The sequence below is a fragment of the Meles meles genome, chromosome 4, assembly GCF_922984935.1.
Source record: "Meles meles chromosome 4, mMelMel3.1 paternal haplotype, whole genome shotgun sequence".
NCBI lineage: Eukaryota > Metazoa > Chordata > Mammalia > Carnivora > Mustelidae > Meles > Meles meles.
This window is the reverse complement of record NC_060069.1, coordinates 20,485,564-20,507,756: the sequence shown is the minus strand read 5'-3', so window position 1 is coordinate 20,507,756 and position 22,193 is coordinate 20,485,564. Positions and strand designations below refer to the sequence as shown.

Here is a 22,193-nt window from a genome sequence, read left to right as displayed (position 1 = left end):
CACATAAAGTTGATTAAAACCGGAGCACTAAAATATATATCATCTCAGATACAAAATTCTTTGCTTATGCACTGCTAATATCTATTAAAAACCACGGTGATACCAGCCTAACAGAAAAGTTAGGAGGAGAAACCTGCCAGAATACTATATTTAAGGAAGAGGACAATGAAGTCAGGCTTTGTCATATGGGGATCCTTGCTATATTCCAAGAGGTTCAAGTGTGGTGACACTGAAATCGAGCCCAAACGAACTTTCTCATATGATGCTCTGCTTACTTGGTTGTAAGTGGGCTGTAAAGAAGTTTTTTGGTTTTGTTTGGTTTTTATAGGTATACACTCGTGAGTGGTGTCAAAATAACTTTGAGCCCATTTAATCCTCACTGTGTGGGTTTTCTTGGTTTCTAAAAAGAACTAAAACACCATAAGCCTGCAGAAAACGATATGTAGGAAGTGATGGGAAGGGCGTGGGCTTTCCTGCCAGATAAACCTGGATTTGGATCCTTCTTCTGCCACTTACTAATTTAATGGTGATACAGTTTTCTTTACTTCTTTCAGCCCTAGTATTTCTTTCAGAAAAATGCAGCTAATCCTAAAAAAATTCCTGTTGGTGAAACGGAGACAATATTTGCAACTTCCCTGGCACACAGTAAGTGCTTAATAAGTGATAGCCAACCCTTGCCTCCACACCCTCCTCCGCCCAACATTTCCATTCTGTCTTCCTTGATCTAGGGAAGCGGTTCTTAACTAGCATTGATTTTGTGCCCCCCTCTCTACAATGTCTGGAGACATTGTGGCTGTCATAATTGGGGGCTGCTACTGGCATTTAGTGGGCAGAGGGCAGGGATGCTTTGAAACATAACACAAAGCATAAGACAGCTCAAGACAGCTCTGTTCCCCACTTTCACCCCAAATGAATGATCTGGCCCAAACTGTAAATAGTGCTAAGGTTGAAAACGCTGATCAGAGTAAGGATGCTACTTGTGTGGAGACTTCAGGACAAAGCAGTGGGACAGCAAATTAGATGATTTCCTGCAGCACCAGAGAGGTGGGCCTGGCATCCTAGCAGACGGAAGGCGGAAACTAGGTTCCTAACTCTGCCACATACCAGCAGTCACTTTAGCTTCCAGAGCCTCCACGTCCCAGCTGAAAAGTGGAGATGGCAAGCACACTTACTATGTGATAGGCTTGACATTTTGTGAACTCCATAAAAAATACATAAAAATATTAGCTACTACTTCATGATTAGAGTATTTGGGGAAAGGTGGGTAAATCCTATCTAACATGACTAATATTGTTCCCTGAGAAGGTGACAGAAACAATCTCTAGAGTCTAGTCAAATGAAACAGTACAACAATATTAACAGTTAACCTTTGTGGAACGTGTGCTGTGGCCTAGCTACTCCTCCCTTCTGTTCTAAGCATGTTCCACAGATTAATCCATTTGGCCCCCATAATGACCCCAGGAGATAGGTAGTCTTCCTGTTTTGTTCTTACAGGCAAGAGACTGGGGGCACAGTGGCACTGTTCCAGGCCACACAGACGGAATGGGCAGGGACAGAAATGCAAATGGTCTGGGGTTCATGAGAAGGAGAGTGCCCCAGCTGTTGGCGGAAGACAATGACATCGTTCGTACCACACCGAACTTCTTGGGCAAGAGGGTGGCATAGTCCCTGCCAGCAAGTCTGAGAATATATAGGCTACACCTAAGATGGACAGATAGAGAGACAGACAGACAGACAGACAGACAGACACACACACACACACACACACACACACACACAGTTATCCCAGCATAAGGACCAAAAATAAAACTGGGAAAGTAAAAAAGAAACTAAGCATACAGAAATAATGCCCTCTTTTCTTTCCAGTCAGAGCAATAAAGTAGGAAAGTCCCCCAGAAGCAAACACAGGAATTAGAAGGCGCGGACACACCCACACACACCCACAAGCCCCTCCCATATCTTCCCTGCCCTGACGAGAAACCAACCCCCAGTAGGCAGAATGGCAGGAGCTAAAACCGAAGTTCCAGAGGCCTTTGGCAGTGCTCCAAGGGCGTGTGACTACACACTGTCAGGACAGTAACTCAGGCCAAATATGGCCTGCACAACTGCCAGGATTTGGGGTGAGGGGAGAGAGACAGGGGGACAGCTCTGGAAGCCCCACGCCTAAGCTAGTTTTCCCTCTCTTGCCAGTGTGCCACGTATACACTCCTTTAACCAAAGCTTAATTGGCAAGAATGAAAGCAACATCCAGAATTTGAAAGCTGTGCCGTGCTCCTGGGTCACTGTCTATAGATCTGGAAATTTCCAAATGAGGGGCTGCACTACTCTCTTCCCAGGAGGACCAGGGTGGGTGGGAGCAGGACAATAGAGAACATCCTCCCTGCAGCTTCTAGTTGACTAAGAAGGAGACTTTGTTAGTGCTGGGGATGAGAGCACAGCATATCAGGTCAACACAATGGGGGGGGGGGGCGGGACACTGACAAAATTCTGAAGTTTCCATATGGAATGAAGTTTATGGAGATGCTACCACGGTAGTGTTTTTCTTTCATAACAGTGATTTTTCAGTATTTCTCGAGAAGAATGACAGTTTCAAAGTGTTTTAATTATAGTTCTTTAAAAAGACATTGCCAAAGAAAACTTGAAAAATTAACTCGGAGAAAAGGTCACCAGTTTTCCAACTGGGAGGAGTCCCCAGGCTTGGGTCTTTTTTGGATATTCCTTCTTTCAGGGAACTTCCCATCTTTACAGATAGGTTGAGGCATGTGGCTGGAAGTGTGAATTCTGAAGCCCGCTGGTCTGTGTTCAAATCCTAATTCTGCTACTTACTGTGTGACTGTGAGCAAGTCACTTAACTTCTCTGAGCTTCGAGTTCTCCTTGTATAGCCTGAGAGTGTATCCCTCATTAGGTCATTGTGAGCATTAAATGATAAATCACTGTAAAGGGACACAGTGACGAGCAGGAGCACAACGCCTGTCCTGTAGCAGTGTCCCACAAGCAGAGTTACCATCATTAAGGTATCAAGGATCACACTTGTGCTGCTCAAACTCAATGTCATTCACCTTCCGATCTTGTTTTTTTATGATTTTATTTTTAAGTCATCTCTACACCCAACGTGGGGCTTGAACTCACAACCCCAAGATCAAGAGCGGCACGCTCCACTGACTGAGCCAGACAGCACCCCACTCTTCCCAGCTTTCTCTTACACTTTAGACTCATGTCTTGATTTGCTGACCCTCACTTGCATTTTCCTTCCCTGAATAGCGGCCATGCTTACCGAAGAGATTCTTTACAAGCCAACACAAGTAAAGCAGTATGTGTCAGCTTGGCCTCCTTATGATCTCCCTCAACAGTCCCTTCCTTCTCAGCCAGTCAGGCATTAAGCCAAAGTGCTACTACAGTCCTCTCTTCATGGGCTTTCCTGGCCCATCCTCATTCCACGTGCACAGCTTCCTCAGAAACAGCTTCTCTGAACACCTCCTGAGGCACTACTCAGTGCTTAAAAGAATGCCTAGTACACGGGAGGGGCTCAATTCATGGTAGTTGAAAACCTCTGTGAGTGAAAGAAAAAGTCTGCATAGAAATTCTCATATGTGGGGCGCCTGAGTGGCTCAGTGGTTTAAAGTCTCTGCCTTTGGCTCAGGTCATGATCCCAGGGTCCTGGGATCCTGCTTCCTCCTCTCTCTGCCTGACTCTCTGCCTACTTGTGATCTCTGTCTGTCAAATAAATAAATAAAATCTTTAAAAAAAAAAAAAAAGAAAGAAATTCTCATATGCAATACCATATAAATGAGACATTGTGGTCAGGTCAGTGGGATCTACCAACAGCACACATTACCTAGCAGAAGAAGACTCAACATGTGTTTGCTCTCACATCACCCCATCTGCTCGCTTATGACAAGAGTGTGAAGACGAGCAGGGATTATCATCATTATCAGTTTTTTAAATTTTTATAATTTTTTTTAAAGATTTGATTTATATGGTAGAGAGAGAACAAGCAAGGGGAGCGGCAGGCAGAGGGAGAAGCAGGCTCCCTGACGAGCAATGAGTCCAATGCAGGACTCGATCCTAGGACCCCGGAACCGTGACCAGCGCTGAAGGCAGCACTTAACCAACTGGGCCACCCAGGCATCCGATCATTATCAGTTTTTTAATCTCCATTAAAGTGTGAAGCTACACAGAGAAGCTACAAGACTTGGTGAAGGTCACAAAGGAAATGGCTTGATCTAGAACAGGCTTCCAGATCCACATACAGGGTTATTATCAATGAGAAACTAAAGTGCTCATTTCTATTCTAAAGCATCTTATTAATTTGTTCATGTCTTAGGACAAGGTCAGCACACTTTTTCTGATAAGGGCCACATAGTAAATATTTCCAGTCTTGTGGGCCATATGGTCTCTGTCACAGCGACTCAACTCTGCCACTGGAGGAAGAAAGCAGAGCTAGACAAGACAGAAATGAACAGGCGTGGCATGTTCCAATAAAACATTATTTATAAAAACATACTACAAGCCAGATTTGGCTTAGTTTCCTGACCCCTGCTTTAAGATAAAGGAAATTAAAACTATCCCTTCTTATAGTAACTGGGCATGTTCCTATAAAATCCATGCTTTTCTTTGCTTCCAGGGTAAAGATAGACCATGACAGCCATATGTCACAAAGATGTGGGAAGTATTTTAAGGATGCTAACACTATAGTGCATATAGTATTTATATGCACTATAAATGTGTAAGGTCTGCACATTTCCTTCAAAACTAACCTCATGGACACATTTTTATTAGTTAGGGAGGTCAATATGTCTATCATAAATACATTTTAAAATTCCTTCCTACATATTCTGTCTATTGGGATTATTTATCGTGCCTTGTTCCCTGGCCCAAAGCCAGGCAGAATATGGGAGTTTTAATACCTTTAATCCATTACATGGATTTTTTTAGAGCTCCATAAGACAAAATAAAATGCACTCTCATGGTCATATATGCAATAAACCTAATATGCCACTTAATATTTCATATCCCATTTTATATTTCAGTTTTGACAGTTTCCAGCTTTAGGCGTGCAAAATGACATATTTTTCAGCCATCTTTTTGCTCTGATTTTTTTTGTTGTTTAGATAGCAGAAAACTCATGAACAATAAATCTCACTGTGGACTCTGAGGGGTGACTATTATCGCTCCCCAGTATTCTAAGGAGGTATTGAAAGGATTGTCCTCTGACACACACCACTCAGTTCATTGCAATGTGAACTGGTCACGCTTATTTTTAATTGGGCCGTGTTACCTTGCCTTGACAAAGAGGTATACATTTATTTTTACGGCTATTTGTATGGTAAGTGGTCTCCACAGATGGTCTGGTCAATGAACCACACCTTCAGGAATCCACGCCAATGTGTAAGGTCCTTCCTCTTGAACCTGAGCTGCTTCTGTGATTTCCAGCTGATCAACAGAATGTGGCAAGAGTAATGCTGTGTGACACATGAGGCTAGGTCCTAAGAAGCCTTGCAGCTTCCATCTGGGTTTCTGGGAATGGTTATTCTAGGGGAAGCCATGTACAGGGCCCTGTGACCACCATGCCATAAGGAAGCCCATGTCCTGAGAGGAGGCCACGAGGAGAGAAAGATGCTATGGCAGTCTCTGGCTGTTCCAGCAACCTCAGCTGGGGAACTGGACACGTGACAAGCCTTCTTGAACATCTAGCCAGATCAAACCCAAAAGTGAGTCCAGCTCTGGTCACTTGCAACTACACCCACGTGAAAGAGCCCTAGTGAGACAGAACCTCGAAAGTTAATGATAAATTGTGTTTCAAGCTACTAAGTATTGAGTTGGTTTGTTAAATAGCAGTAAGTGAAATAGTTCCATAATTGTTAATTAAAGATTATTTTGGTGGAGCCATAAAGAACCTGTAGAAAGGGCTCACTTCAACTCTTTTAGAATCCAATAGATGATAATTTGGCATCTCATGTACTGTACGCTTTGCATGCATTCTTGTCAGGCCCAAGAGCAATTGGAATAATTCCATCTAAAAATTATTAAGAGATTCTGCATGAAAAGGAATATGATAATTGCTCAGCTATAAATTCCAAGAGAGTCATGATTAAAATAACAAAGAATAAGGCCCTTAAATTTTTTTTAAAGTTGACTGGAATGCAATGGGTCCCTTTTTTTTTTTCCCCTCAAATTGCTTATAAAACTCAGTCCTATCCACCTGAACCCACATGTGAACACCACCTGCCTATCACCTGCACACACCCTCTTTTATTTTGAGATGCAGATGTCTGCTTATAGGGTTGTTGTATTTTTATTTGTTCCTCCAGGGAACAGATTGAATTCTTCTCCCCACACTGGACATTGCAGTTCAAAATAATAGCAAAAGACCTGCAGGTAATGGGCTTTAATACTCACTTGATACCCACCAAAGGAGGGTTTAGATCACTTGCTCTCCGTTACCTTTCATGAAACATCTGGTTCATATGAGCCAGTTAAAAGTGCATACATCTGTAAATAATAAGCCTGTGTGTGCACATAATTTAATGAATTAGGACATAAAAAGGAATTGAACAGTAGGGGCACAGCAATTAGAGTAACTGCCCATTTTGTTAAAAATGTATTGTTTCCAGCTTTCACTTGGAAACCCTTTTATTATTCTGTGGGTTCTGAGGCTTCCAACTTTCTTATTTCCCCCTCCCAACAAAGCAAATAGGAGTTTACCTCGCATAGTTGGCAGAGGGAAGCCTACCCACATTATTCAAAGCTGGGACGGGAACTTCCAACTGCTTACTCCTACCTGGGAGACCTGAATTGGGTACCAGAACCTGCCTGTGCCTGGGAACTCTCATCTGTACAACCGAGCAATAACACGGCCTTCCCCAAACGACATAATTCATTTGGTGCACTTGGCGGATAACATGCACTTAATAAATATTAATTATGATGATGGTGGTTTTGCATTCTAATGAAAATCAATCACAACTTGAAATCATTGGGGGCCCAGGCAGAGAGAACAAAACTTGTTTAAAAGTTTCTCTTGATTGTTGATTTGGTCTTATTTCTATTTACCTTCTTTACATCATTTCTTGGGATGAACAATAAAAAAAGAGGGAGGACCATGCTCTGGGTAACAGGAAGGATCATCAGAAAATTCATTCCTAGGATATCAAAACAAGTACCAGAAGTCCAAGGAAACCTCCCATACCCATTCAGGCCAGTGTTCCAGCTAACCCATTGATAAGGGCTTGCCATAACAGCCAACCTGAACTTCCCAAGTTTTGACAGCTCCCTCCAAGTTTCCTTCAGGTGTTCAGAGGGACCCAAAAACATACAAATAAATCAGAGACCACTTGAGACATTCTTAATTTTAAGTCCGTTATTACTGAACTATCCACATCATGTTTCTTGAGCACCTACTGTGCCCGGGCACTGGGTTACAAAGCAGAGCACACATACGTGAGCAGGAGAAGAGGCCTTTGGAAGAGAGAGTATGGCATTTTCTAGAACACAAAGCGAGCCTTCCCTACAGTGTGGCCTGTTCCTCTCTGCCTCCCTGAAGCTGAAGATATTTCAAATGAGTTGAATGTAGCTTGAAAATGTAGGAAGATATACTGTGTGTCCATTTGAAAGCCAAGAGGGCAGGGAGCCCAGGAACAGAATTTCATGCCATGGGATATGATTGCTACAAGAAATAGAACTGGAGTCCAGCCCACTGGGATGCTGGGAAAATCTTGGTTTAGTTCTGTAAAATGTTAGTCAAGTGCGGCTACGTATTTGCCAGGCCCAGGAAAACTAGTTCCACCCAGAAGGAAAACAAGTTAAACAATGACTGAAATCACCACCCTACTTACTCTGTTTACATCCTCCAACAGTCTATTCACCATCTACAAAAAGAGATAATTAGAGCTCCTTAATAGCAATAGGAAAGAAGAATGGCGAAAGGGAAAGGGAACTTAAGAGAAGGAACAAATATTGAAAAAATATTAGTAGCTGGAGTATGGGGAAGCTGCGTTGTTCAATACAGTCACCACCAGCCACGTGCAGCTACTGAAACCTTAACAGATTAAAGTGAAATAAAAAATTCAGTTCCTCAGACATATTAGCCACATTTCCAGTGCCACACAGGGCAAGCAGCTACATAATGGACAGCGCAGCATTATAGATCATTTCCATCACTGGAGAATGTTCTATTGGACAGCACTGGTAACTAGTCCACCAAGTGGTGCTGTGCTTGAACATATCCACTGACTTAACCACAGTTCATTCAATATTGACCAAGCACTCAGTACTCTCCTAGGACTGGAAAACAGAAGGACACAGTATTGGGCCTCAAAAACTCCCCAGGTTCAAAAGGGAACCCAGTCAATAATACAAAACAGCAACACATACACCAGCAGGAGAAGTGGGTAGAAACACAGAAAACAAACCTGGCAACTTTAATGGTACATATTGATGGTGAGTAACCAGGCATTAGCTGTAAAACTTTTTGGCTTTTCTGAAAATATTTCAAAAATATTTTCAGAATTAAATGTGGGGGTAAAGGTCCATTTACTGAGTACTATACATATCAGGGTCTTTAAATACACTCTTATTTAAGTCTATGGCAAACTTGCAAGGTAAGCGTCATGGACCCATTTTACAGATGGGAACAACTGAGGGAACCTGGAGCTCTAGCTCCCCCCCGCAGAGGCAGTGCATGAAGAATAGCCACCTACCCTGTATCACACAGTGGCCCAGGGGCACAGGACCACGCTGCACCCCTGTAACACATGGCAGCATCTCAAACATTTTGATCGGCTTCCCTTCAGAACCTACTATATGACCTCTAGTAAGTCACCTCATTGCATCCATCTGTCTGTATTTCCCCAACGTAGATAATTCAGCAACCATTTCAAACAGGTGAACAAACAAAACCCCAGGTAGAACATGGCATATAAAAATCCAAAACACAGAGCACGACACTGCCCTTCAAATCTATTGGAAATCACTGAAATAAGAGCATTATGGGCGAGACCAATAATCATGATTATTTGTGCAAATTTCATTAAGCAGTAATAGTTTTGTTAGGTTTGGGACCCTCTAAAGAAAAAAGAGATACTTAAAACGTGGCAAATCCCCAAAGGGCAACATAACTTCATTGTCTCTTAGGAAGCCCTCCCCCCCACCCCTCTTTTTCAAGTTTGGGAAGGTGCAATAGTGCTGCTTCAGGAGGAGGTTCCCACTAGCGGAATCGTGAGCAGCCGTCTCTACATGAGGTCACCAGTGAGCCGGAATAACCCGAGAAACCTCATTCCCCTCACCTTCCTGTGATTCCTCCGTTAATACAAGACTCATCCTGACCCCGACTCCTGCGAGCCTGGAGGGATGAGGCCCATGCAGACTTCAGTCACCAACAGGATGGAAAACAGGCACAAAAGAGGATAAAACGGCCTCAGGGTTTCTTCCACCCCTTCAAGAGCTGCGTCTTGTATTCGAGAAATAATGTCGTCAGAGGGACCGATGTGAGTGACGGCTCCTTACTTCGCTCTTTTCCACGTTTTCCCCAAACCAACACACGCCGTGGTCCTTTCCAGGCATGTTCAGGGCGTTAAGGAATTTTCCAGGAATTCTTCCCGCAGGTGACGGAGAGGACAGACTTAAACTAGAAGTGAGGAACTCCACACGGAGGATGGCGTCTCAGCCTCCCCGGATGCCAGCTCTGCGCCTCGCCGTCCGCGTGACTTCAGACACGCTCCCCGCCCCCCCCGTCTGAGTCACAACTGCCCCCCACCCCGTAAAATGGGGAGACTCGCACCTTCCACCCAGGATCGTCTGTGAGGAGAAACGGAGGACAACGGACCCACAGTCACCAGAGTAGAATTTTGTAAAATAGGTCAGCCGCCAAACAACAACCAACTCACAGCCCACCACCGTCCTTCCGCTCAGTCTCTGCTGTCAGGAGACAGTCATTTCCTCCTCCGAGCAGGTGCACACGTCATGACTTCGGGGGACCGGGGGCGGGCGCTAGGGATGGCTGCCCTTGCTTTGCCAATCTGCATCGAGAGGCGGTTTTTTAATTTTTTTGGATCTGGGCTGGCCCCAGGGCTGCTTCACCGACAGAGGACAGTGCCCGTGACTCCACGCCCGCTCTGCATCCAGCCCTTCCGAGGACGGGACGCTTCCGCTTCCGCTTCCTCCTTCCCTTCCAGGATGCTGCTGCCATGCCGGGAGAAGCACCGGCCACACGCAGCTCCTCCAGTCGACGGCCCTCGCTGAGCTCTCTGCCAACAACCGACGTCGACTGCCAGCCATGGGAGTGAGCCTTCCGGGACTGGCAGGCCGCGCCGCCTCAGCCGACATCCCGTGGAGCGGAAGACCTGCCCAGCTGAGCCCAGTCCATCCGCAGGCTGATGAGATCATAAATTGTTAGGCCACGAAGTCTGGGGGCGGCTTGTTCCATAGCAAGAAGTCATAGAAACAATCATAAAGGAAGGAGAGATTTTTTTAAAGCTACTCTGAGGCACACCTCAAAAGAACATTATTTAACAGATGCTCTGGAAGTCTCCACTAGAGTCTTCACGAAGCAAATTTAGATGGTATGCACTTACTCCACTGCTCAAGAGAAGTTTAAAACGCAACCGCGTACACCACCGTTAGAAATTACCAATGAAGCCTCCACATGGGAAAGCCTTGGCCTGCACCTGATCCCTCTCCTGCTGCACCAGCTGTGGTTCCAGTGGCTTTTACTCCTTTCCATAATCAAAGTCGTGTGCAAAGTCCCGTGGAGATACTTGCATTTGTGTTATAAGGGGGTATGTCACGGTGACTTGTGTATACAATTTCTCCCATACCTTAAGAGTCCAGAGAGAGCAGGGACAAAGTAGGAATCATCTTGGTGTTGCCCACAGAACAGAACATACCAGAGCACCTGGAACACGGCAGACGCCCAACAGGTGTTTGTAGAGAGACAATGCAAGAGCTAATCCATCAGTGAGCGACACAATGGACTGCACCCCTGAATCTTTGGGTGAAGCTGTATTGTGACAACGCTCACCTGTGAAAATCAACCATTTGTATTAAATCTGGGGGTCTGATAAATGCATGTCACTGACTCAGGGCCAAGGCTACCCAAATTGTGACAAACAGGAAGTACTGGGACCTAGGTTATGAGCCACAGACAGGGGAACCATGTCACTGAGGACAAGAAATACCAACTGAAACAGTATGTTCACTATGAGCAAAGACACATGAGACACAGGTATCACGCTGCAATCTGAGCAGAAGGAGGTCTGTCTCCTCGCTGGCTTCTGCACGTTTTCTGGGTGGGAATAGAATCCTCATTTACAGGATCTCTGATCTTTCTGCAAATCCTGCAACATAGACATTATTGTTCCCATTTCCTGGCTGTAGAAATCAATCCTATATCAAGTTAGACTCCTCCCAAGACCTCAGACCAGCAGGCAGTGGGAATACAGGTGGAGAGATGCATTGGAGGGTGGTTGATGCAAGGGGGCACACAGAAGGGAAGCGTTAAAACTCCCAAAGAGTGACAACTTTTCACAGCCTCTCGGCAAGAAAATCATTATACCTTCTTCTCCAGAGAGCTCTAGAGAGACAGGTGATAGGATAACCTTTGTAACAAGAGTACATGCAACTTCTCTACTCTAGAAGCCCAATGTGGGTTTCTGGAAACTCCTGCCCAAGTAGCAGAGAGATGCCCTGTTCATCTGCATCCTCCAACTTTCTTGCAAATCCAAACCTGTTCATCCTATCTCTAATTCCTATTGTTCCCTCTGTAAGCAGGGCCCCAGTGAACAATTAAAGCTTTCAATAAATAATCTCTAAGCACATTCATTTGATTGACTGTTATTTGATACAGCAGTTAGTTTCAATGGGGCAGTTAATATTGATCACATAAAGTACTCCAGACAAACATGAAACAGTTCCAGAACTCCATGGATTATTACCCTTTATCTGCCAGTCATCTGGGTTACTTGTAATGGTCACGGAATTTAAAATCAATAATAACAATTAGTGTTCTGTACACCAAAACGGATGAATCATGTGAAATGGGTTTTCATATAAAATCAAAGGTAAGGCAGCCTGCACCGTGGAAAAAGGCTGTCTGAATTTCCAGCACACCCTTGGCAAGGGACTTTCAGGCAAGTCTCCCACACAGGCAGCGAGAGAGAAAGAAAGGTATTTAGGAGAAGATGTGGCCATAAAAACGCATTTGAAACCCCTGACAGTCTTAATCCAAAAAGATAAAGCATAAAAGATAAAAAGTGATCAAAACGAGTGCTAACAAACGTAGTAAAATTAATGGGACTGGCAATTTCTTCCTCTGAGATGCGCTTCTAGCTACCTTTTTCGGCTTCTGATTCATAGGCATTAATTGTGATTTTTTTTTTTTTGGTAATAAAATGCCAACAACGGTATTTTAGCTCCATGGCACCACTACTGTAATGTTTGGATAATTAAAATGCAAAGCAACAGAGAAATGTTTCATCATTAAACTGTAACCAGCGCACTATGTGAAATCATCCATTCCAGAGACTTGTTTTTCATCAATTATTTGTTATTTATCTGATGTAAATATAAGAAGGGCTAATTAAAATGTATGCCTTTTTATACAGCTTCTTATCATTAAAGCCAATGAAAGCATTCTGAGGACCATAATGAAATAATTATGTTTGCCTTTAAGAATTCTCTTCAATAACACATGGCAGTACTGAGCTAAATTAAAACATCAGGAACTAAATTTCGCTTGCCTCCATTTCCATTTTAGTTAATTATACCCCCAAGCTTTCCAATAGACCAGACCCTAAAAATCTTTTGAAGCTGAAACAACCTTCAGATCATCAGCCTTTCTATAATCACGGACTTTGATAACAAGACATAGGTACTCTAGCCCCAAAAGCTTTAACATTTTTGAGAAGAGGCACTTAGTAGATGAGGTCTTCATTTGCTCTGGAAATCAGAAAAAAATTGAGATAAATGTGATCCAAATGTTCTTCTCCCGGTTAACGGATGCTCTCGTGTTACTGGGTCTCGTCTGCGTTACTGCTACCCGAGTATTTTGGAATCAGCTAGTTGGTTTTTCCTGACCTGGTAAAATGCAATCTGTGGCGAACATTAATTGATCAATAATAACAAAAACAAACCTTTTCTCTGAGTCAAATTAGGAAAGTCACCCCATACTTGGTACTTAAACTTGCAAACAACAACGACAGAGCAATCTTTAAGAAAAGAGTAGACTCAGGAGAACTTATGAACTGGAAAAAAAATAATACAGGCTTTCATTTGAGTTTCTTCTCCAGACCTCAAACAGCAGATACTTGCGAAGGCAAAAATAATCTGCGTTTAAGAGAACTAGGAAGCCGGGAAAGAGGAGAGCAAAAACTGCTGGGCGCTGTCAGGGCTGGTGGCACATGAAATGGTTTTAGCAGGGCTGTCACACGACGCGGATGGGGGTGGGAACTTGGTACTTAGACAAGTAAATAGGAGTACCAGGGATTAACTCTGACAATGCGAATTCCCTCCCATTTTGTTAGAAGCGGAGAGCTGGCGGGGCTCATGGGTGATAGGATTTGGTGACTGCTGGATAGACCGGCTCAAGACGCATCAGAGGAAAACAAATAGCTCTTCTAGAACAACGTAAAATTGCCATTATAGTCTCAGGATCGGCTTTTCGTACAATCAGTCCCTTCCGCCCAGGCTTTCTTCGTGCCCCCCACTCCCAGCTGGCTCAGTTCATCAGCAGTGGGGGAGGCCTGGAGACTCCTGGAATCCATGTGCCCTGACGAGAGGAAATGCTTGGCCAGGCTGGGTCGCCTGGCTGACGTCAGTTCCTGTTATCCTCGCCTTATCATGCAGGGGACCAAGAGTCTTATCTTACTGAATGGGCCCCCTTTCAGCTCCCCACCCTGCAAGTCCAGAGAAAAAGCAAGTCAGCAGTTCCACTGCCTGCTTGAATTCTCATCTAAGAAGCTCGGAAAGCTCAAGACAAATAATATAATACCTGTAGACTCACCCTTGCTAATTCCTAGGGGGAGAGAACTTCAGCAACTTTATTTTTTATTCATTTAAAGGGGTTTAGAGTGTGGCATGACGCAGGAATCATACTTCTTAGCGATGAAGTAAGGAAGCCAGAAAGGAAAAGAGGAGACTTCAGGACAACATATTGACTGATGAGGTTGTGTTATTAGATCTTACTGATGGGGAAGGTTATCTCATCTCCTATTTAACAAGACATACTTAGGCCAAGCCACTTACAGACAGGATACTGATAAATCTGGAACCTGAGTTAACGCCACTCTCCATTCTCCATCACCACCCATTTCAACTTTCTAAGAAGAAGCAGGCCAAGAACTGATACAGATTTGGTCAGAGTGATTCAATTTAATAAGCCTACCCCTCCCCCACTCCCAATGCACACATGTGCTGGAATCAAAACCAGTCATAATACTTAATCTATTCTGCAGGGGTGCTTTCTATTTACAGATCTACGGTTTGCCACAAAAGGAATTCATGTTCAGAAGAAGGACCCAGAAGCACAAGGCATCTTCAGTCATAACGGAAAAATGAAGCTGGGAGCACTCCAGCTATATTGACCATAGAATCCAAACAAAGACTTTCTGTGCCACTCCTGGGTTCAAGGGGCAGCCTCAGAAATGTCGTAATATTGAAATATCTGGCATATTTCCATGATTTATGTGGGAATTGTGGCAGTATATCTGAAAGTGGGTTATTCTAGAAAATCAGAGATGTACGATTGCCCTAACTACCCTATAATCTGAAAGGCAAGATTCTAACATTAATATCTTTTGGAAACGTTTTTAGCCAAGATTTTTCTGATTAACCCTCATCAAAAGCTCCTATTTCTGAAAGAATGTATTTAACTGATAGTTAACTGAATCTATAGTGGAACATTTTAAGTATAAAAATGTCATTTAAAGATAAATTTACTGGCACTTACATGTAACTCAAACTCTATAGATGATTCTTTTTAAGATGTTCTAAAATGGATACAGCGTTTATTGTTTAATAAGACCGGTGTGACTTGAAGAGAGTTGTGTATTTTGTGTCTTGGTTTCACATCTCCATTTTCCTCCTAGAGAGTAACTTTCTCATTTAAAAATTCCTGGCCTTTTGTAAAGAAAAAAAGAAATCTAATTTTAAAGATTATAAATTCTGTGAGAGCAGAATTTATAATTTCTATCATTTCTCATGTATTTCTTTCTGAGATAGTTTATTGCTGCTTGTAGAATGTGCAAAGGGGGAAACGGCTAAGATTTTCTTCCCTTTTCATTCATTTTCATTTCAAGATTTTCATTACATCTCAGGGGCTTAACATGCTGAAGGTAAATTACAAGCATCTGAGAGCCAGAAGAACTTTCTTTTACTTTTAGGTTTTAAAGAAAAGTTCATGACAATACTGACTGGTTACATATGGTCAGAGTCAGGCTTCCAGAAATGAAAAGAAAACTTCTGATTCAGGTCAGTTAACCTATCAGAAATGGCCATTCTGGTCATTTATCTAATAAGGCAAATAAATAAATATATATATGTATATATATATTTTAAAGGCCTATTTTAAAGCAAAGCCTTTGCATTTGGGCTGGCGAGTCAAATTCTAACTGGAATTTACAGATCAATTCCACAGCTTAAGTTTAAGCGGACAGAGTTGTACCTCTCCCGTTTTATTTTTTGGAATCCACATTGTATAAAATTTAAACTCATGTGTTTTTTTTTTCCCCTCTAGGTTACACATCAACAATGCCCTACCCAAAGTACCATGTTATCAGAATGCTGACAAAATTCTAGTTGTTTTTTTTTCCTACAGGGAAGGATAACTTCGTGAATCTTCAGCTTTTTTTTTTCAAATAACCCTACTCTGCACTCTATCCTGCACTCAGAGATGTAAGCAAAAGTCCCTTTTCTTTCTTCTTTCTGATGGTATTAGTTACCACTGTCATGTGGCCGAGAAGCAGAAAATTATGTCCTACTTTAGAAAAACAATTGAGCCTTTTCATCGAAATATTTATTCAAAACCCCATTCAATTCTTACGGTGGCTGTCAGTCTTTATTTAGTCTCTCTTTCAGAGAGTATCTTTGATTTTGCCACTTTGACCCCAATTTATATCTCACTAGGAGAGGATTTGGATACTGTGTAATACTTAAAATTCAGGTCCCAGGGTTTTGAGTAGGGGACTTTTTTTCCTTAATCACACATCACTGTTTGTTTTTAAAACGGATTATTTCTCATTAATGGGCAAAATACTATTTCAAAGAGAAAATATTTTTTTTCCTTTTTTCTTTTGATGGGCTGAGCATGGAGACAACAGGGAAGCGGGCCAAGAAGTTGTCACACTCATGATTTCACCGAAAGCAACTATATTTAGACCACAAATATTAGGATTTATCCTATGCCCACTGAGCAATTAATGCTGAAAACATCTGGAGCAGCCCTAAAACCAAGATAATCCAGGAGACATATGAATAGAAACTTTGTGACTATGATACCTTCCAGGGGCAGTCTTAAATCGTATTATTTATACCACATTCCCATATAGCCTGCTAATCCTGACTTCGAATTTTTATAACAAGCAATTCGCAGGCCCTACTCCAACCCGTAGCTGGTTTGCGTGTCATTTTTCTGTCACTAAAATTTTAAAAAGAAAATAAAAAGAATATTCTAACACCTTTCAAAGACGGCTTCTGGTATGTCTTCCAGTCAAAGGGTTTTCTCTAATTACTACACACACACAAACACACACATACACACCCTGTAAAAAATAGAATCTCCAAGCAGAAAATCTTTTAGTCGGAATTTACAACTATTTTTCCCCCTTGCCCACTGTTTCCTCTGTGTTAAGGGCACAAACAGATCTGCTTCTCGTCAAAACAGTCATTAAGTAAAATGGAAAAGGTTGTGGTTTTTATGTTCTTACTTATCCAAGTGAAGCCCTCATATGCTTTTATTTCAAAAGTCCTAACTACCCATGCCACCCTGAACCAAACACCACGTGGCAGACATTTGTTAGAATCTTTATTTATGCTTAAAAACTTAATCTCTTGAACAACTAAACTGACCGTCATAAAGGGATTTATGGAGGATAAGCAACCCTGCAGGGACATACACAATTTTTACAATTTATTCATTTAACCTAGAGCTGGGGGTGTGGGATTTAGAACCCTTGTGAAATTGACCATAATAAGCACTAATTGCCCTGCTTACAAAAATAAGACACTGGAATTTCTGAAATCCCTTTGTCAAATGCCTTTATTTACTTTTTCTAATGCAAGTTTCTTTGATTAGCTGAACTTTGCTGTTATCAACACTTCTTGCTTATCGGCTGGTCCTAGGCGAATGACACATTCACCACTCGCTCTCCCTAGATAAGGCAAATCCCTTGTTTAACTTGTTCAAGAACAAACAAAGCTTTTCCCCCTACTCCTACAACTTAATAGGCATGTTTGGAGGGTTAATTACAAAAGGGAGAATGTCTACTTGTAAAGGCTCTATTAGGTCTAATAGCTTTCCGCCAAGGGTCCTGAGCCATTTTTTTCCCTTCGTTAAAAATATGTTTCACAGAACTTTCTTTTAGAAGAAAAAGTTCTGCAGAGCCCCAGGTCCCCGAGATTCCAAATGAAACTGTTCACACTCTTTTAACTGCTACAAACAAGGACAGGTCTAAAAGATCTGTTAGTGGGTTGCAAAATTATTTTGTAAACTCGGTTTCTTTGAATTCTCCAGAAAGAAGGCATTAGGAAACAAAAGGCATTTGGAGAACAGCTGAAGATGAAGACGCCTTCTGAAAACTATACTCTTTTTGCCCTGGTTATGGCTCTACGAAATTATTAAGTCAGACAGCCAGACTGTTGGCATCAAATGGTTATTGATTTTTCAGCTACAAACCTGTTGATTTCCTGGCCCAAGAAGCAAGTCTTTATCGCTAAGACAAAGTTTCAGAGAGAGCAATTTAAATCTAGTCACCGTCCCCTCTCTCTCCCTTTTCTTCTCCCTCTTTACATAAGCCACCATGTTATTAGGAAAACTCAATTTCTTCCAGTTAAACTTTGACCTCTTTGAAAACAAAGATTTAAAATGTCATTTTCAGGCTAATGCTCCAATGAATTGTCAAATAAAGTACTAAAAACATTTTGATAGATTGCTGAGCCATTTATCTAAATCACTGTCAGGACAGCCACGCATCCTGCAGGCTCCCACCACAGCCGCCCGAAGGTGGGATTTTCTGGGACTTCTGGTCATTTCTCAAGCCTGCAGCCACACTACTGTTGACCAGATGCGTGCCTCGGCATTGTGTCAGCATCAGATAACCACATAGTCAATATTTTTTTAAAAAACCGGGCTACTCCACTTATATTTCCTCTCCTTTAACTGATGTCCAGGTTCTGGGATGAACTGCAAGATATGGAAATAATGGATGGCTCAGCCCAAGGGGTGTTCATTGCCAGTAGTTTTCTAGCAAAACAGCAACTTCTTAGAGCAACAAAGTGACTCGGAAAGGTGGCAGCAGGGTCAATGCTAAGAAATATTGCCTTTCCTTAGCAAGGAAAACATTGGAAGCAGCAGCTTTAACTGGTGGTTTATGAACTTCAGGAGCAGCAGCCACCCTAATTAGGCTAAATTCCTTGCAAGGACAATGTCATATTTTAATTACTTTGGACTGTTGAAACACACAAGGGGGGAATTTATACAACTAGCAGCTAATCCAAAGAACAGCAAAGTTAAATTCCCCTCTGCATACATTTTAGTAAAAACTGCACAATGTGTCAAATTGCCTTACTTGGAGAATGTTTCAAAGTCCTGTGGTCACACTCTACTTTTTCCCCCCTCCATGCATATTTTTAAAATTGTTTTCACGAGACTGTAAGGCTGGTAAGGAGAGGAGCGGGGGTCGGGAGGGGTTGTTTGGGAAGAAAACATCTAACAGGAAATTTTCAGCAGAGGGAATCAATATGTACGCCAGCATATCACACCCTTTCAGCATTAAATCATTAAATCCTTTGTCTTGCTACCAATGCAGTTTGTTTCCAACGTCTTCATTGCATGCAAGAGAGACAATTCATTTTTTTTTTTTCTTGGTAGAAGAAGGGAAAAAATAAACCTACATTGAGCAGTGTGCCGATGCTGCCATTCGGTTTGGGTCAATCCACTGAAGCATGCTTTGAGAGCTTTCTCCTGGAGCATGCAGGAAGACGGACTCGCAGTGTAGAAATCCAGGATTTGCCCAGGACTCACTGACAGAACATCCATACAGTCAAACATGATCTCCCCTGCACCGAATGTCTGCAAAAGTGCTTATCCTCTAGGTGTGGAGGCAAATGGCATAGAAAAGTCCACCCAACTCCATCAAACTCTGCCCCTTTTTTGGCACGTAGGCTGTTGGTCTTTTTCCCAGCCCCGAATCATGAATTATGACAGACAAGCCAGCTAAAAGCCTGTAATTGATCCAAATGATCATTTACCATTTTCCAGGCTTGCTCGGCCAATCCAGCCGGGGCGGGGGTTCCCAGAAAGATCCCAAGTTCTCCTTCCAAGCAAATGCCTGCAAAAAGCCTTCCGAATGCGGTCCGGATCCTACCCCGACGGTGCCCAGACAAACCCTGCCCGGCTCGCTCGCGTCCTCGGCATCCCAGTCCTCAAACAGCTCGCATGGGGGAATTCTGGTCCCCCCTTTGGCAAAGAATAGACCCTCCTGCCTCTGAACAGCTCACTTCCTACTACTTCTGTCACACAGAATGAAAGATTGAATTGCCTAATATATGCGAGTGAACTTTCGGTGAACCCTTCCCGGGCTGCTAACCTTCAAATGACCCAACGAGTCTGACATCACCAACTCCCAGGATTCTCACAGAGCTTAAAAACTCCCAGCAGCCCTGCAAAAGCAGACAGCCAGAGAGGCAGGCAGCGGGCGAGCGTGCGAGCCGCCTCTTTCTTTCCCATTTCTCACCTGAAAAACAATGCAAGAAGTGCTTTTAAAACGGGCAGGGGAGGAGCCGGGACACCGCTCCCGGCTCACGTTGAGCGCCAACTTCGCTCCCTTTCCGCCTCTTTATTCGCCGCGGCTCAGCTGGGAAGCTCGGGTCCCCGCTCGCCCGCTCGCCTCCTGCCCACCCCCGCGCCCCCAGCCCACCCTGTAAATTCCTCTGTGCGCCCGCCTGTCTGTTAAATTCCTTGTAACTTAGGTATTTTTCCACTCCCGAAAAAGCACATGCAAGCCCTAAACTGTAGAGCAGAGGAGAGCTAGTCCTCGGGGAAGCCTGGGGTTGAGAAACTTTCCATTTGATAGCCTTTTTTTTTTTTTTTAATTTTCCTTTCCCCTCCCCTCCTGGTCCCTCTTGCAAAGCCCTGCCCGAAGGGATTGCACTTGCTCCGGAGTTTAAAAAAAAAAAAAAAAAAAAAATCCAGCTTTCTGGATTCATTTACTTTTAAAACATTCTCTCAAGTCTATATGCAGCAGTTAAGAATTAGTGGCTTCTGCTCCCAAACACACACACACACACACACACACACACACAGAGAATGGCACGGATATATAGGATTTGATTTCAGGGCCTGATGGTAGAAAACACAGCAGCCAAGAGTGGATGTGGGACTGAAACTGGAATAGGTCTCAATTCCAGTTCTACTTCTTACCAGCTATGTGATCCAGGATGATGAGTATTTAACCTCTCTGAGCCTCAGCGTTCTCATCGGCAGAATGGAGATATATTACTTCCCACTTCAGTGGGTTGCTGTGAGCATCCCTCCCTCCCTGCAAAGTGCTTATATGGCACTCAGTGTGTATCCTCCAACAAGTACTAACTCTCATTTCATCCTCTTATTTTTCACTTATTTTTCAGGGAAAGAAGCCCTGCGAGGGGAAGCTGAGACCTGTCTGAGGCATCAAAGCTCAGAACCATGACTTACACCCAACTCCCTGGGATCCCAAGACACTGTGAAAATTATTTTGCTGTTCCCACAGCCTTGTACCCCAAATAGCATGTTGGTGACCTCTGTCATCTCACGCACATACACACACACACACCCACCACTACATAATTAAACACATATTTTGAAAACTGGTTAAGTGTGAAAGGCCTGTTTACACCAATATTAGCCCCAGCCCAATCTTGGTTATTTATTAGAATAATTTTACGAGAAAGAGATTCTTTTTTATACTTCCCATATTGACCCAACCTAGAAGACGGAGAAACCTTTTCGCGGGTCTTAAAACATGGAGCAGGACAGATGCAAAATTTACCAATAAAACCAGGCAGAGAGCTTTCAAAGGGAGAGTCAATCCACAATCCACATTGCAGCCATTTTGCACAACTTGCTTCAGGATGCAAAGTACATCTAAGAAAGGAAACTGCGGAGGAATGAAAACACCCTACCACCTCTACCAACTCTCCAGTCTTGTAATTCTTCCACAAAACAGGGCAGGCAAGTGGGTGGGCTTGAGGGACAATGTCCTTGCCCCTTGTGGGGAAGAACGCTGCCCCTGTCTCCTTTCTCTGGATAATGCTGGAATGGTCATTGGCATCCAGGCCTTTTGGAAGCCTGTCGGCGGCACCCTGCCCCATGCTGAACGGCTGCTCTGTCTCCAGGAGTTGCTAAGTGGCACTTGGGGTATGACATGAAAAGTATGCATCACACACACTTTCCAAGTCAAAGATCCTTTTATGAAGGTACATTAAAACAATTTTCAGCCCAGCAAGCTCAGTTCTTGCTATTGAGAAGTCCAGGGCGAAGGTGGGGTGAGATCTTGCTGAAACTATGTTTGTTATCCTCTCTCTCTCTCTCTTTTTCAAGTGGCCATTATTTCGTAGCAGAGGTTTATTAAAAAAACCCTTCAACTACGAAGACAACACACCTCTTAAGCAAGGAGCACAGAAGAATTTACAAAACATTTTACACACTGTCATTAGGATAGGTGTAAAGATACACAAGGTACCACATTACGTACCAACCTCTGCGTACGTGCACTTACAACTCCAAATGCTTACTTATGGTCCTTAAGAGTCCCTTGGAAACTGGACTCATCCTGTGTGTGGTAACGGAGGGGACTGAAAAGGTATCTGAGAAGAACAGAGGAAGCAGCTACATTTGAAGCACAGCAGGAGGCATCAAGAGAGGAGAAACTGAGGTATCTGCTCCCCAGGGGAGGGCATGGCACTGTCTGTCCCAACATCTTTCCAGAGGGGAGGGGGCACTCAT

At 43.2% G+C, this 22,193-nt stretch overlaps 1 protein-coding gene across 2 annotated transcripts in view; it reads right to left on the bottom strand.

The window, feature by feature from the left end:
- RARB (retinoic acid receptor beta) overlaps positions 1–19,780 on the bottom strand; it is a 164,099-nt gene extending 144,319 nt beyond the window's left edge. The window contains exon 1 of one of the 2 annotated variants that reach the window (XM_046001560.1): positions 19,103–19,780. In XM_046001560.1, coding sequence (XP_045857516.1) covers positions 19,103–19,259 — 157 coding nt within the window. In that variant the 5' untranslated portion in view covers positions 19,260–19,780. The remainder of the gene's footprint in view (positions 1–19,102) is intronic. The other variant, XM_046001561.1, reaches the window with a different exon arrangement.
- Positions 19,781–22,193: the final 2,413 nt, after the last annotated feature.